General features: G+C 34.7%; 2 protein-coding genes across 2 annotated transcripts in view; one reads left to right on the forward strand and one right to left on the reverse strand.

The window, feature by feature from the left end:
- Window positions 1–17,043, forward strand: part of LOC120867416 (centromere protein P) — a 236,777-nt gene that overhangs the window by 93,192 nt on the left and 126,542 nt on the right. The window lies entirely within an intron of this gene.
- On the reverse strand, window positions 6,128–14,026 carry OMD (osteomodulin). The gene is made up of 3 exons (XM_040245819.1): window positions 13,901–14,026; window positions 7,701–8,654; window positions 6,128–6,707 (listed from the first exon to the last, which is right to left on the reverse strand). Exons 2-3 carry the CDS (start codon window positions 8,638–8,640, stop codon window positions 6,379–6,381), a joined length of 1,269 nt encoding a protein of 422 aa, XP_040101753.1. The 5' UTR covers window positions 8,641–8,654; window positions 13,901–14,026; the 3' UTR covers window positions 6,128–6,378.

Below are 17,043 nucleotides of genomic sequence, written 5' to 3' on the forward strand. Positions count from 1 at the left end.
ATGTCCATTGAGTCAGTAATACCATCCAGTCATCCCATCCTCTGTCGCTGCCTTCTCCTCCTGCCCTCAGTCTTTCCCAGCATCATGGTCTTTTCCAATGGCTGTTCACATCAGGTGGCCAAAGTATTGGAGCTTCAGCTTCAGCATCAGTCCTTCCAATGAATGTTCAGAGTTGATTTCCTTTAGGATTGACTGGTTTTATCTCCTTGCTATCCATGGGACTATCAAAAGAATTGTTACTGTTGTTCAGTCGCTAAGTCATTTTGCAACCCCATGAACTATAGTACACCAGACTTCCCTGTTCTTCACTGTTTCCCGGAGTTTTCTCAAATTCATGTCCATTAAGTATAACCCTCATTTTAAATAAAGATATAGATTAACTCCTAGAAGCTAAACAAAGCCCAGACTGCTCTTTGGAGTCAAATTCTTTACTACTCCATTTCCAGTGTAAAATATGTTTCAAACTTAGATTGTTTTCTACTCCAGAAAGAATTATTTAACTTTCACTGCACAGTAATAAAAGGTGAATGCCATCAAGGCTCAAGGGCAGGCATGTATCCAAAATTGAGAGGGTTATCTCTGTGGAGTTCTTTTTGTTAACCCTACTACATTATCCTTGGTATCTTTGTAGGGTTTTATGTCTTTGAAGGTGTATTAGAATTTTACCTTGTGTAATCTTTGCTCCTTCAGTGTGGGAAAGACCTCTGACTTGTTTCTAGCCAACATTCTGGGCTTTTTGTGGGACATCTATGATTTGAATCTCCATCTCAAATACCTGCTTATACCTAAAGCCTAATCATTTGGTCAAATGAAATAAAGATGGGAACCCAAGTACTTCCTGGACTAGAAGGCTAAAACTTAAAAGGAGGGGAATCATGACTCAATATAAATAAGGGTTAATGTTTAAAATGGATCATATTTGTGATTTTTTCTGAGTAGTATACATGAGTCCCCATATAATAAGTTTGTAACCTAAACATGCAACGACAGACATATCCAGAAATGCTGTGATATTTACTCGCTGAGCATAGCAGGTTATATTTATTTAGGAAATTGGAACATAAAAGAAACTGGATTTTTAGCTGTTATGATTTAATTTTGTTTCCAGCTGCTGTTATTCTTCATTTCCAAGATTTAGAAAAGATGGATTTGGAATCAGGAAATTGGAGTTTTAGTTCTAGCTTTCCTTGGACTTATTTGCTACAGTAAAAGTATACAGAAGAAACAGATTTATTTTTTTCAGCTTTCATACCATGGAATTGGTTTATGTATGTTATATGATATGCATATATCTGCGTTTTGGTTTAGTGGTTCCAACTTGAGGAATAAAGTAAAAAATGTATAGTTTTCAGGTTATACTTAAATACATGCTAAACATTCTCAACCAGTATATTGTAATCAAATTTATTGAATATCCCTTATTTTTATTTTCTTTTTAATATATTTGTTAAGCTTGGGTTCATGGTGTCATTTGAGTTTATTCTTTAGTAGGCACAAAGACAGAAAGTTCAACCTCAGAACTAATATAGCTAATATTTTGAAGTGTAATGAGAAAATTGATGAATTTTCATCTTTTTCTTTCCTGATATATCAGCTAGTTTTTTCTGTAACTCTGGTAGGAGGTAGAACTTTATTCTTCTGTTCTACAGAGAGCAGTGGTGGTTATTTGTTTTGTTTTCTTTTTACTGAGAACTACTTGGGGTATGAGTTCCTCTGGGCGTTTTTGATTAATGTAAGATGGTTGTTCATCTCCCTCTGGGCCCTGCAGCTGGAGGACATTTTGTGATGTGTTTATATGTACTTGCCTTTAAAGGGAGAGCAGAGTTGGCCTCTTTGACCTCTTGTACCTAATAGACAAGAAGAGTTTCACCTTACTCTGGCCAGAGGAGCCAGGCAGCCAAATGCCTCATGAAGGTTCTGGGAAACTCTGCTCCCCATCCTTCTAGGCTATCTAGAGGTGCTTTGGAAAGCTAAACCATCAAATAATGACTTGGAATATGTTTGTTGTGGGTATATGATTTTAGATCTCTCTTCTCTCTCCCTAATGAATGCTTTAGTAAATTCTCTCTTGTTTACTAATCTTTTGTACAATAGAACCTTGGAAGAAACCTGAAAGATGCAAACTCCTTTCTAGACGGTCCACTGAGGCATGTGAAGCACAGCTGACGGCTCGGGGCACATAGATCCAGTGGGAGGTTGGGCTGGACATGCTGCAATAATAGTTACCGCTTGTAGGATACCTGTAACTGACATGCATGTGTGTGCGTGCTCAGTCGCTCTTTGTGACCCCGTAGGCTGTAGCCTGCCAGCCTCCTCTGTCCATAGGATTGTCTCAACAAGAATACTGGAGTAGGTTGCCATTTCCTCCTCCAGGAGATCTCCCCTACCAGGGATCGAACCCACATCTCCTTCGTCTCCTGCATTGCAGGCATTCTTTACTGCTGAGCCACAGGAAACCCTTGTAACTGGCATGTGCTCTGTTAAATGCTGTGGTATGTATACTATCTCTACTTGTCCTTATAACAGCCCTGTGAGAACCACCTTCCTTACAGAAATGCAGAGAGAGAGACTTCAAGAGTAACTCACTCAGAGTCATCTTGCTTAGTTACAAGAGTGAAGTCAGGCTTCTACCAAGGTATATCTGATTTCAAATTCCATGTTTCCATCAGGTTTTTTCTTTGGTAAGCCTGTTCTTAAATGTATTTTCTTTTGTCAGTTTAGGAGGAGATAAAAATAGGTGTTCCACGATTCGCAAAATTTGGAGTGTTTTAACTGTACAAGAAACAAAATAACTAATTACCTCATCTTTATGTTAATCTCACCTTGGGACCTTATTTTCTTCACTCCTGACAGTCAGTCACTACTCACATCAAAGTACCACCTCTTCCTTGAAGCCTTCAGTTGCTTCACCACATCCTGGCCAGAAGTAAAGTTAATATATCTGTGTTCATATCATTTTTCAGTTACTGCCACATTTTCTTTCTTTCTTTCTTCCTTTTGTTAGAATGAGTTATTACATCTTATTTTCTTTGTTAAATTTTTAAATAACAGCTTTATTGAAATAATTCACATCTCATACAACTCACTTTTTTAAAGGGTACAATTCAGTAGCTTTTGGTGTTTTCAAACTTGTACAGTCATCACTACAGTCAATTTTAGAATATTTTCATCACCCCAAAAGAAATTCTCTATCCATTATCAGTCACTGCCTAGTTCCCCTGTTTCTCCTGCTCCCCAACCCCAGGCAACCAATAATCTTTCTGTGTCTATAGTTTTGCCTGTTTTAGACATTTCATATAAATGGAATCATGCAATACGTGTTCTTCTGTGACTGACTTTTCATTAGCTAGCATAATGTTTTCATGATTCATCTCTGTTATAACATGTATCAACATCCTTCCTTCTTTTGACTGAATAATATTCCATTGTGTGGATATACTACATTTTGTTTATCCTTTCATTAGCTGAAGGACATTTGGGTGGTTTCTACTTTTTGGCTATAAATGAATAATGCTACTATGAACATTTGTGTACATATTTTTGTGTGACCACATGTGTTCAGTTTTCTTAGGTATATATCTAGGAAGGGAATTGTTGGTTCATAGGTGACTAATTGAAGGACTGCCAGACTGCTCTTTCCAAAGCAGCTGTACAATTTGACTTCATCACCAGTGGATTCCACTTTCTGCATCTCCTCATTCATACTTATTGTTTGTCTGCCTTTTTGATTTCAGCCATCCAGGGAATGTAAACTATCTGGTTGTAGTTTTTTATAATTTGCATTTTCCTGACAGCGCTCATTAAATTTTAAATAGTCTTCTCTTTCTCATCTCATAAAACATCCACAGTGTTTTCCATGTTAGCTCATAATAAATGTTTACATTTGTAACCCTGTTTTTTAAAATATCAGTAAAGGAGGAGATGGTCCTTAAAGTTTTTTACCTCTTTTGAAAATGTGCTTTACCCACATCACTAACATTTACTCTTTACCATCATAGCTGTTGCCTTACGGTGTCACAGATGCATGTACCTATTCTGTTTGACCTCTCATTGCTAAGCCCTACATGCAAATGACTTGATAAATCTTTATTAAGTGAATGAATGGAGTATTGTTCATATTCACTCTGGATTGTTGGGCTAACCCCTAGGACACACAGGTAGTCTGTTTCTGCTAAATGTTAATAACCCGCTCAAAGATATAAATGAGCATTAGAGGCTTCATTTTAAACTGTCATCTCCAGAAAGTTAGACTCATCGCTGGAAAACTGCTTCTAAAATATCATTCTAATTGTCTGGTCTTTTTGAATACTGTTTTAAAAAAAATTTTTTTTAGGAGTTTCCTATATAGGCAGTCGCAGATTTGTGTTTATTCCTTACCTGAGGAATTCTATAAAATACTAACCTGGTAAATCAAGAAAGTTCATCATAGAAGTTATATTCCATTATAAGGCATACTTAAAATGCTTCAAAATCATATGTGATTATTAAGGTTTTAAAGAAGATATCAAAACCTGTTCTTCAAATTTCAAAGGAACTCTGTTCAACTTTAGCACTATGTACATAAACATTGGCTGATATACATATATGTTTCTAATATATTGTGCTAGGAAAATAGAAGTGTTAATAATGCTGATATACTTTCTCATGCTAACGTTAACTTAATCTTATAAATAGAGCAATTATTTATTAGCAAATTTTTATGTAACTGAAACCTTTCTCTAGTGAATTTATTATAAAAATATTTATCCCAATTAAAATGGAACATAGAAACGATTGTGTTGTATAATAGCTGAAATTTGCTAAAATACAAATTGTGCTATTTTTCTGGCATCCAGATGGGCGTCCCAGGTGGTACCAGTGGTAAAGAACCCGTCTGCCAATGTGGGAGACATAAGAGATGCGGGTTCTATCCCTAGGTCAGGAAGATCCCATAGAAGAGAGCATGGCAACCCACTCCAATATTCTTGCCTGGAGAATCTCCATGGACAGAGGAGCCTGGCTGGCTACAATCCATAAGGTTGCAAAGAATCAGACACGGCTGAAGCATCTTAGCATGCATGCATGCAGACAGCCAGATACAAGGTTTAAGTTTTTGTTGCTTTGGTGCTCTGAGAGAAAAGTAAGACGAGTTGATTTCAAAGGCACATGTATCCCATTTTTCACTGCAGCGCTGTTTACAATAGCTAGAACGTAGAAGCAACCTAGATATCCACTGACAGATGAATGGATAAAGAAGTTCTGGTACGTATACACAACGGAATGTTACTCAGCCATAAAAAGGAACACCTTTGAGTCAGTTCTAATAAGGCGAATGAACCTAGAATCTATTATACAGAGTGAAGTAAGTCAGAGAGAGAAAGATAAATATTGTATTCTAATGCATATATATGGAATCTAGAAAAAAGGTGCCAAAGAATTTATTCACAGAGCAGCAATGGAGAAACAGACATAGAGAATATATTTATGGACATGGGGAGCAGGGAGGAGAGAGTGAGATGTATGGAAAGAGTAACATGGAAACTTACATTACCATGTGTAAAATAGATGGCCGACGGGAATTTGCTGTGTGATTCAAGAAACTCAAACAAGGGCTCTGTGTCAGCCTAGAGGGGTAGGATGGGGAGGGAGATGGAAAGGGGGTTCAGGAGGGAGAGAATATATGTATACCTATGGCTAATTCATGTTGAGGTTTGACAAAAAATTGTAAAATTCTGTAAAGCAATTATCCTTCAATAAAAAAAATGAATAAATTTAAAACAAACAACAAAAAGGTAAGACTAGTTGATTTCATAAATTTGTGTGCCTTGGATCCTTAGTTAGGATAACTTCTTTTGAAAATCAAAAGTATCATTCTGTGCTCTAAGTGGTAGGACCAGGGTGGGTGGCTGTCATGGTGATGATAGCCAAATAAAAATATGAAAGCTTTTCTGGAAATTAGATCAAAGGAAATAGTCTATTCCTTAAATGAGTTGCTGCCTATTACATTAATATAACTTCTTGGCATTTAAACACTATACTCATAGTGATTTAAAGTGTGTGGTTTACAATTGTTAGCTTCTAATGCTACTTCTTTCATCATTTTTAGAAAAATTAGTTAATATAAATGAGCATTCTTGTTTTCTTTTTCCTCAACATGATAATTTTATGTTCAAAGTGTAGTTTTTGATCCTACTTGTCATTCTACTTTATATTTCTATAAGATTTGTATCATTCTGAGTGAATTCTAATCCTATATAATGATGCAGATGTTATCAACAACCTAAATTCAATCTGATCTCAGTATGCTAAGTACTCAATTCTAACTATATTACTATGAGCTATGCATATTTAGCTAAATTTATATTAATAATAAGATCTTATGAAGTTATAAATGTATACCTATTTAGTTTCTTGCCATTCTTGACTTCCATAATAGTGAGCATCAATGTTTTCTTCTGTTCCTTCTCCTTCTGGGCCTTCATGATGATCATCATGATCTTCACTATCACCGTCATCTTGAAATCTCCTGAAAACTTGGGTCTTCAGTTGTATCGTTTGACCATTAGTGCTTTGTTGTTCACCATAGTAAATAGTGTGTATATGAGGGAAGCAGAAGAAAATGTATGAGCTTATTGGTGCTTTCAGCTTATTTTGATCTACGCGAATGTATGTTAAATGGTGGTAATGTAGTGGATCAACTGATGGACACATCACTGTGACATTGACATCTGAAAAATACAAATTAAAAATTAATCCTTCTGTATTATATCCAGAATACTATAATGGATTTTATTAAAATATTTATTAGGTTTAATTATTTTTATAGTAATCAAATAATAAAATGAAACTATAAATGAATTTTATAATATCTAAATAAATGATGGCTTCATTGGCTATTAATTATTTAATTATTAAATAAATTATTTAAGTAATAAATTCTTAGCAGAAACAATCTCAGAGGGAAAAAAGTGAAAATCACATATAGTTCTACTATTCAAGATCTCATATTTGTATACTCTGTAGTATTTCATATTTTTTTCATATACTTTGTAGTACATATTCTCAAAGTTCAAAGTGATAACATTTAATAGTAAAGACTATAAACCTTGAAGTACAAATTTCTCTGGGGCCCATTCCTGCCATTTTCCTAGCCAGCTTCAAAGCAACCATTTGTAATTTGTAGCACCATGTAAAGCATGGGCTTTTAAAGATCTGTTCTTTAAAAGAACAAAATAAGATTTTTTTTTGTATCTTTAACAGACAATAATGGACTTCCCTGGTGGTCCAGTGGTTAGGAATCTGCCTGCCAGTGCTGGGAACACAGGTTCGATCCTGGTCTGGGAAGGTTCCATGTGTAGTGGGGCAACCAAGCCCCTGCATCACAGCTACTGAACCCACACTCGAAAGCCTGTGTGCTACAACTAGAGAGTAGCTCCCGTTTGCAGCAGCAAAGACCCAGGACAGCCATAAATAAATAGATAAATAAAATAGGTAACCAACAAGGACCTACTGTCTAGAACAGGGAACATTGCTCAATATTTGGTAGTAACCTAAATGAGGAAAGAATTGAAAAAAATAGATATTTGTATATGTATAACTGAATTCCTTTGCTATACACCTGACCCTAACACAATAGTGTTATTCAACTATGCTCCAATATAAAATAAAAATTATAAATAAATAGTAAAACACAGACATACACAAAATGAAATTTTACATACTTTCAATTTCATTATTTTCTAGGTATAGGTGTTCTAAATTCCTTGGAATATAGAATGCTTGCTTCAGTTTGTTGTGTCCAACATTGAGCTCTATAAGGTTGGAAAGATTAAAAATATTATATGGAATGTCTTGTAGTTTGTTGTGTGATATTCTTAGAGCGTGAAGTTTCGGAAGTTCGTTGAAGTAATTTTCTGGTATAGAAGATATTGAATTATTTTCTAAAGACAGATACATAAGTGAAGAAGGCAAACCAGGAGGCATTGATTCTAGTCTATTATTACATAGGTTGAGCTGCATTAATTTTTCCATTTTGGCAAGTACTTTTTCTTGTAACATAGAATCATCAATTTTATTAAAACAGAGATCAAGCATGGTCAAGTTTACAAGCCCATTCACAGCATTTGTCTGCAGTCTGGAGATTTCATTGTAACCTAGAAAAATCCTTTCCAAAGACTTAGGAAGAGGAAACGGAAAGTCTTCTAAATTGTTATGCTGTAGGTGAAGCTGTAGTAGATTTGACAATTTAGCAAACACACCATGATCAATCTTTTGAGATTTAATTTTGTTGTGGCTGAGGTTGATTTCTTTAAGATGAGTGGCATTGATAAATGAATCTGCAGTCACAGCCTCAATTTCATTGAACTGAAGATAGACTTGCTGAATGTGTGCCGGAATATTTGGGATAGTCTTTAATTTGCGATTATCACAGTACATTGATGATGGAAAGTTAGGTGGACAGAAGCATTCACTGGCACAACCTAAAGTATGCTGATGAAATGGAGCTTCATAGTTTATATTTTGTTGAAATTGGAATTCTGTTTGGTAGACATCATCTAGTTCTTGGTCATAATCTTCATCCCATTGATAACTTTCATATTGGCAATATACTTTGACTCCAAGAAAGAAGAAAAGGACACATACTGCACTTGAAAAGCCCATGTTCCTTTTTTGTCCTATTATAAGGCAAAGGGAAATATATAGTGGAAAAAGTGAGTGAAACATGTAATATTTCTTATATAAATTGACAGTTATCTAAAATGTACAATATCTATGTCTAATTTGAAATATGTAAAAGAATATCCAGAATTAATGGCTGCTGCTCAGAACAAAATTAATGTTTAAGGTGATATTTTTTAAAAAGCCTCATACTGCATTGAACCAGACTAAGTAATCATCTTTTAGAGAATCTCGATTTGTCTTGCTTACTAAACTGTGGATTCACAATGATAGCATGACATCTTTCTACCCCAAAGCTGAGTGCTTTTTCCATATGGATATTAGATGTTCTCACTATTTGGCCCCTTCAGTGATGTTCACTACCTGTGAGAAGAAAGACCCTATGTTTTAGTTACTTAGGAGACTATTAATACTGACCAAAATTTGCCCACTGTAACTCCTGTTTGCTGATGTTCTTTTCTGTTCTTTGGAAAAACATAGAACATTCCATTTATGTGAAAGCTTGAGGTATTAAAAATAAATATCATGTTTCCTCTTAGTGTTTTCTGTCCAAGTCTGATTGTCACTTCAGATTTTCCCTGTGAAATCATTTCCAGAATCCAATTATTTTGTCTCTGACTCTACTTGAATAACTGCATCAAATCCTAGATATACACAATATTTACCTTCTACAAAGTTTTAGTTTCTAATTGGTTATTCTATACATTTTTCCTAATTACCCTCCTAGCTTTTTTCTTTCCACTATTTTTTTTTTGTTAATTTCTAGATACTCAGGTATTAAAAACACACTCTTCTTATTTCCTAGGAGTTTAGGTCTAGTGGAGAATCAGACGTGCAATACAATGAAAAGGAGGGTATGTGTGGGGTAGGATTGTAAAGGAGGGAGTGCTCAGCTTGCGAAAGAGAGACAAATGACAACAGTCGTGCTGAAACTTGAAGTTGTAGTGAATGATAGGATATGTGAACTGGATGAGGAGCCTGAAAACCTTCGTTTCAGTCCTATCACTTATGACAGTTGAGTCACTTATAAGTGCATCTTGCCTCATCAGTAAAATAAGAACTATAATCACTTGCCTGCTTATCTCACTTGGTAGTTGTTATTGTCATAATGCATATGAGGTATGCATGTTAAAGTACTTTCCAAATTAGAAAGTGGTCCAGATGAAATAAGTATATTATTTAGGAAAAGTTTAAAAAAAATCATACCTCTTTTATTATAAGGCCATTTTTCTCTACCCTTCTCATCTAGGATTTCATGAGAAGATTAATATTCTAATAGAATTAATATCCTACATCATTGTTTGTAATGAAACAGCTTATCTCCTGTTCATCTAGAATGGTATTATTTTTCATCATTGGATAAATGGAAAAATAGTTACTTAAATCATTTTCTCTGACAGAATCCTCTTTGAGAAAGGGTGCCCTAGATCCTAACAACTTAGTTTCTTAGTCTTTTTTTCTTTTCTTGTCAGAATCTGAATAGTACAGAATGTAAATATTCTTCTAGTCTCCCAGGTGCCACTAGCAATGAAGAACCCGCCTGCCAGTGCAGGAGATGTAAGACACGCAGGCTTGATCCGTGGGTTGGGGAGATCCACTGGAGGAGGGCATACCAACCCACTCCAGTATTCTTGTGTGGAGAATCTTGTGGACAGAGGAGCTGGCAGGCTACAGTCCATAGTCACAAAGAGTCAGACACAATTGAAGCGGCTGAGCTTGCCCTTATGCGCCCACATGAAGGGCCTTGTCAAAGGTACTGCAAGTCCTTTGCATGCTGACTGCTATCTCCTGTCTTTATAACTTACTTCATGTAGTAACTCCAGCTGCAACAATTTTCACTTTCAATGGGACCTAAAAATTATTGATCCAACTGTTTTTCACTGCTCCTCATTCATACCTCTCAGTATACTCAGGTCCTACCAACCTAGATCCCATAGTGCATCATGGCCATCACTGCACATGCCCTCAGTTTGCTGGCTCCTTGAATCTTCATAGTCCAACCCTGGTTACTCCAGTTCTCCATCCTCCCATAGCCTGACTCATGCAGCTGAGAGCAATGGGACAGTGCCAACTGGCTCACTTTAAAGCCATGACCGTTCAGGTGCTGCCTTTGTGACATCTCCTTAGTCCATTCCTTTTCCCTTTCTCCTACACAAGCCTCTAAAACCTCACCATTGGTTTTGGATGATGACCCTGCTTCCTTTTTCACTCAGAAACTATAATAGATAATCATTTACTCTAATATATTGTCTTGTATTTAATCCTATCCCTTCCTACAGAAAATGCCAAACAGTAATGATTTGATCTTTTTAAACAGTTTTGACTTTGAAATTTGTAGTTTCCTTTTGATAATCAGTTAGATTCCATCTGTTGTTCCTTCTTATCCATTTGATCCATGTAGGACATGGCATTTAAATTAGACTTTGAAGGAATATGAGGGTTCTCACAGAGGGAAGTAGAGAAGGAAATTTGCAGATAAAAGAAATGAGCAAAAAACATGTAAAGCAACAAAGGATGAGATGTTTGGGAAGTTGTGGTTAACTGTTGAAATAGCAAAATAAGATTGTACAGCTAATCTGGCCCAGAACCTTGAGGCCTAAATTGTGATCTCAGGAATTTGCACGTTGGGAATGAACATCTAGTTCATTAATATAGTTGAGCCATGATCTTCACACTGCAGTGTTCATGCATCAAGTAAGAGTCCTGGGAGGGGAAGTGAAAGAGTATGGTCTCATCCCAAAGTAAAAAATATTACTAGTGATTTATTTAGTTTGATTTGGTTATTCGGTGATTGTCTTGAATTTTAGGGGTGAGGCATTGTGATCGGTGGGGAACACAGACTGAAAAAGACATGAAGACATGGCTCCTTCTATAAAGAGCATTCAGTTTAGTGGACAAGAGAGTCACAACACAGTGAACCGATTCTCAGACAAAGGGAAATAGGGCTTGCAGCAGAGATATCAGTGCTGTGGGAGCCAGTGGCTTAACTCTGCAAGAGTGAGACAGGGAAATCTTTGTAGACATCATTTGGCCAAGATTTGAGGAGATTAGCAGGAATGGATAATAGAACATTCTATACATATTACTCTCTGGTTGATAATATTTTACATATTAAATTTATAGTATTTTATATACTCATTATATCAGTACTATAGCATATCAACTTTTTAAAAAGTACTTGTCATACTTCATTTAAAGTACTGCTCCATGAGGTTGAAATGAAAGTAGAAGCAAAGAGACAAAAACGTACAACTATGCAGGATCAGGCCATGTAGAGGGTCTCAGAGGTTGACTGTTATACAGTCGAACTTCAAAAACAGCACTACTCATTAGAGCTCTGAATTTTACCCTTGTGTTAAGAACATCAGTAATTATCAATTAGTAACCTTATATTTGAGAATTAAAGTTGTGACTATTCAATAGTTATGAGAAATTTAGGGGGGGAAAGAGACCTGGATGATACTTTTTAGTTCAGCCTTTACCTTTGACTTGGCATCCAGACCTGAAGATGGGGGCCTTTCTGAAAATAAGGAGATTCTTAGTATTATCTGCTTTTGATCTTTTTGGCCAACTAAGAAGAAAGGCCTTTCCTTGAAGACAGTTTGTCTTCTGAATCTGAGCTCATCCATTGAGCCCTCATTCATGGAAGCCCTTGGCTCTATAGCTCAACTTTGTCCCACTCCCTTTTGACTTACTGCAGCTTTCTGTTCAGAAATCCATTCCGTCTTCATGGATATAGCCATTATTTTCTATTCCTCTTACTCCTCAACTTCACCCCTGATCATTTTACTTGTTACAGGATCTTATTTCTTTGCATCCAAATTTTTCATTCAGCTAATTGTTTACCAGTCATTTGTTAAGCATATTGTTATTACTTCTACCTTTGATGTTCAGCAATTTATGCCATGTTTCCTATAGGATAAGTCATAGTGAAACATTATAACTTACTGTCAATCATCTCATATCCCAACTTCTAATTTTCGATAGGCTGTAGTATAATGAACATTGTGGAAGTGCTCAAAAATTTGCTGAATGAATGATTGATTGATTACTTATAGATTACATCTTGTTGGTGATGTTTATTACTACTAATGTTGACTGTTTCTAGGCATTTATTTCACCACAGTGATTTCTCTAAAAGAACCTAGTCACAGAGAACATGGCTGTTTTCTTTTCTATTAAATATTTCTGTCACAATATACTATATTCACTTTTCTATTACCTTGTTTAGTAGAAAAATAACAAATGTGAAACAGAAAGTTTAAAGCAAAGTGAAACCTGTTACCAGGGTTTTAAAATTATTTGTTAATGTGTATTTTTCATATTATAGCTAAAAAAGTTTCTATGTCATAACATTTCTCCTACCTGGAAAAAAACACTCGTACTTTCATCAAGAAAGTTCTAACTTAAATTACTAATCAAATTGAGATGGAATTTTGTTCTGGAAAGTTTGAAATAATTTGAAAGCTTCATAGCATTTAATTATTTTAAATATCTGTCTCATTGGTATGCCATAGAAGCTAAAATGTAATAAGAGACCAACTATTAGTATATAATTCAGAATTTTTTCCAAAGCAGTTTTAAATTTAAGTCTGTAAAATTAAAGTTGTATACATCAGTATCACACCCAAGGCCTAAAGAAGTAAGATTCTTGCTATGAAAGTCTCAAGATTATTTTTAGCCATAATACATTTGAATCTTAGTTAACTGAAACCCAAGAAACTAGATCCTTTAGAGCTACAGTACTTATATTTTCTCTTTGAGGAAGAGGCAAACACATTGTAATATTTGGTTAATAGAGAGATTTTGAGAAAATGTCCAGTGAAATTTATACAAATGCCCATTTCTTTACAACCAGAATCTCTAGCATTGCTCAGATGTATGACTCAAAAGTGTTTGCTGATTTTTTGTCAGCAACTTTTCTTGTCAAAGTTGAGAAAGAGAAAGAAACAGAAACAGAAAATTACTGTATTAACCTGAAAATCTTTCATTCAAAGTAAAAAATAAAAATCTAAACAAAGATTATTTTATTGGGTAAACCTTAAGTTAGAAAATTAAATTTCCTGCGTTCTTTCCCTGAATATTTGGCTAATCAAAATTTAATGTAACTTTTACCAGATATTGCTTACCAAAATTATGCATTTATGCTGTCTATAATCTATGTTAATGTTAAATCAAATATACTTTATTTTTAACAGCAGGAATATTTTTTTAAAAATTGAAAATTATTTTATCATCATACCTGTTGAATTTGCTTTAGTTTTCAGGGGCTGATGAATTTGCAAATCCTGTGAATGAATCAGAAATTCCTGAATTCTTAAACTGAGTCTCTTAAAAATCCACAGTAACTGTTGTGTTCAGGCAGGGCTGTCCCTTGAATTGCTATAGCAATTTAAGCAAATATAATCTGCTTGGAAAATACTTGGGTTGAATGAAAATTATGTATTTCTTTTCATTATCTGAAACTTTGTGGACTCTTAATTTGAATGCTTGTGTTCTTGGTCAGATTTATGTGGCTTACTTCTTTCTTTCCCCCTTAATTTTGGTTTGAGGAATGGCAAGAATTTCCTCTAATATGAAAGGCAAACAGAACTAAATGAAACAGCATGTACTGATTACTGTTTTTATTTTCATTTTCATGCCAAAGAATTCTTCAAATTAAGGTTCACAGTAACATGGAGTTCAGCGTCTTGGCATTTTAAGGTGGAACTCAGAGTCATCTTGAGACTTCGGTTATCTGATAACCTTGTGTTCTCACCAGTGCTTTCCTTTATTAAGACAGGGAATCAGGATTAGAAATATACAGCATTTCACTTCTAGTTTATTTTTAAAATGAAATAGACTGTCATTTGTGACACGGATTAGATATATTGCTTTTCCATTAAAAGAATTATACCTTCTTTTCTATCAGCTTTCTCACTTTTCTCCCAAATATAGCTACTAGCATACCTTCTAATAAAATATTTGAAATAGAATTATTCTCTTTGTTATGGAATTTACTCAGAAGGTATATCTCTGATTTGTCTATTTTTACTAGTACAAAACATAATTTTATAATATTAAATAAGATGGAGTTAGAAACTTCTGTTGACCAACCATTTTTGCCTTTATTTTGCAGATGTTGGAAATTTACAAATTTCACTGAACAGTCTCTCCTGAAGAGTATCAATTAACTACTTAAATGCTATATTTTTATACTAATGTTCTCATATTTTAAACAGAGAGTTAGCTTGTGTCTCTTGGCAGTAAATTTTGAGTTCATTCTTTTGGGAGATTCTTTCAAGCTTGTACAAACTAATAAGATAAAGTGATGCTTGAAATTTGTTTTTGTTTCCTCAAAATAGTATTTTCAATTAAGTTTTTACAAATAACTCACAAGATTTATTTGGTTATACTTCATACTTTTAAAATGTGTACAGTGTTTCAGGAGATGTTTTGGCAATATTATAAAAATCTTATCTGTTATTTGAGACCCTGGTCTGTAAAACGTGGCTAATCATATTTGGGCCAAGATTTCATCCCGTTACTGATCTTTTCCATATGTTTCCTATTAGTGTTTGTTCTTAAACCTCAGGCTTCCACACTAAGGAAGAGAGAGCAAATCTGTGTACTTTATCTAAAAATTATTCTATATGCCCTGATAGTTCTTTTGGAAGATTAATTTAAAATTAGCAGCTTAATTTTTCTTTAATTCTTCATTTAACTCTGAGATTTGAACTTGTGATAGTGATTGTGTTATTCATGTTCTTAACAAATGTGAAAATATTTATCAATAAATAACTGGAACACTCAGAATTAAAAGTAGTATCTAGGAAATTTAAATAAGGTTGATGATTTCATCAAGTTTTAGTTTGGCAGGGGATGGGAGAGTTGGTTTTTAGTCAGACCTTAGAGGAAAAATAGAAGCTGCAAGTAATTGTGATAGTTCACTGTTTCAGTTGGAGTTTATTTTATTTTTTAATTAGTTAATTTATTTTGGCCATGCTGTGTAGCTTGCAGGATCGTAGTTCCTCTACCAAGGATTGAACCCTTACTCTCAGCAGTGAAAGCACAGAGTCCTAACCACCTGACTGCCAGGGAATTCCCTCAGTTGATGGTTATAATTGTAGCAATTAGGGAGAAAAGTCAGTTGAATTTGTAAAAATCTAAATTACATTCTATGATTACAATTTGATTGAAGTAGATTCAATATCTCAGAGCTGGCTGTCTTAGTGCTGGCTAGGAAAGGTCTGACTGAGACCTAGTAATTATGGTAATAAACCATAATAAGCATTTTTAATTAGTTTATTCATCCATTAATACTTGTTGAACACCTACTTTATTCAAGGCAGTTTTAGCTGCTGAGGACCTAGCAGCTAAAATAGTCTCTTTTTATCATAGAAGAGGAAGATAGAAAATAAACATATATCAAGTGGTGTAGAGTGCAGTGGAAAAATGAATGAGCACAGAGGTATAAGTCAATATTTCTGACACTACTATGATGTATGCTGGAAAGGTATGGTACTGCAGCTGTGGCAGAACTGCTGAAAGGAGCTTACAGATAGGCAAGTTGAGGTGGTGGGAATGAAAGGCAACAGTTGTTTTAGATCTCATTAACACTTGACATTATCTGACTATTTCCCCAATTTATTTGGTATATGAAGGTATTACTTTTGATTTTAATTTCCATTTCCCTTATTACTAAACAGGTTGAACATTTTTTCGAATGTTTTTCAGCCATTTGAGTTTTCTCTTCTGAGACATGCCTGTTTTTTTTTTTTTTTTTTTGCTCATTCTTCTGTTATGTTATTTGTCTTTCTGATTGACTTTAAGGGTTTCTTTTTTAATATATTATGGCTACCTATCTTTTGTTATATGCATGACTGTGTCATTTTTCAGTTGATTTTCCTGGGTTTTTCAGGTACATATGAATCATATGCAAATGATATTGTACCTTCTTTCTTAATATTTTTGAAGGGATAGCTTGTGTTTCAAGAAGACATTTTGCTAATCTTTACTATTCAGACAACTGGACTGTTGGTTTGTATTTCTCTCAGTTAACACCTAACTAAACCACGTGAGATAAAAAATACAATTCAAATCAATAAACCACACAATAACAAAACTGGGAGACACCATAGAAACCTCATCATATAAGGAAGTATAAAGAGAAGAATTTTATTTTTCTTTTAAATTAATTTCTTTATTTTAACTGGAGGCTAATTCCCATATTGTGATGGGTTTTGCCATACATTGACATGAATCAGCCATGGGTGTTCATGTGTCCCCCCATCCTGAACCCCCTGCCCCTGCCCAGGGAATGTAAAATATGTATTTCCACAAAGCATGAGAAATCCAGAGACTAAACTGTTTAACTAGAAATTGAGGGTCAAAATAAACCAAATT

Source organism: Oryx dammah, unplaced genomic scaffold (genome assembly GCF_014754425.2).
Source record: "Oryx dammah isolate SB20612 unplaced genomic scaffold, SCBI_Odam_1.1 HiC_scaffold_1, whole genome shotgun sequence".
Lineage (NCBI taxonomy): Eukaryota > Metazoa > Chordata > Mammalia > Artiodactyla > Bovidae > Oryx > Oryx dammah.

What these genes read in the sequence shown, in the direction of transcription:
- OMD (XM_040245819.1), bottom strand. Translation starts at nt 8,640, where the DNA reads ATGGGCTTTTCAAGTGCAGTATGTGTCCTTTTCTTCTTTCTTGGAGTC. An exon ending in AGAAAATAATGAAATTGAAA is followed by an intron (nt 6,708 to 7,700) that starts GTATGTAAAATT and finishes TGTATTTTTCAG; the next exon opens with ATGTCAATGTCACAGTGATG.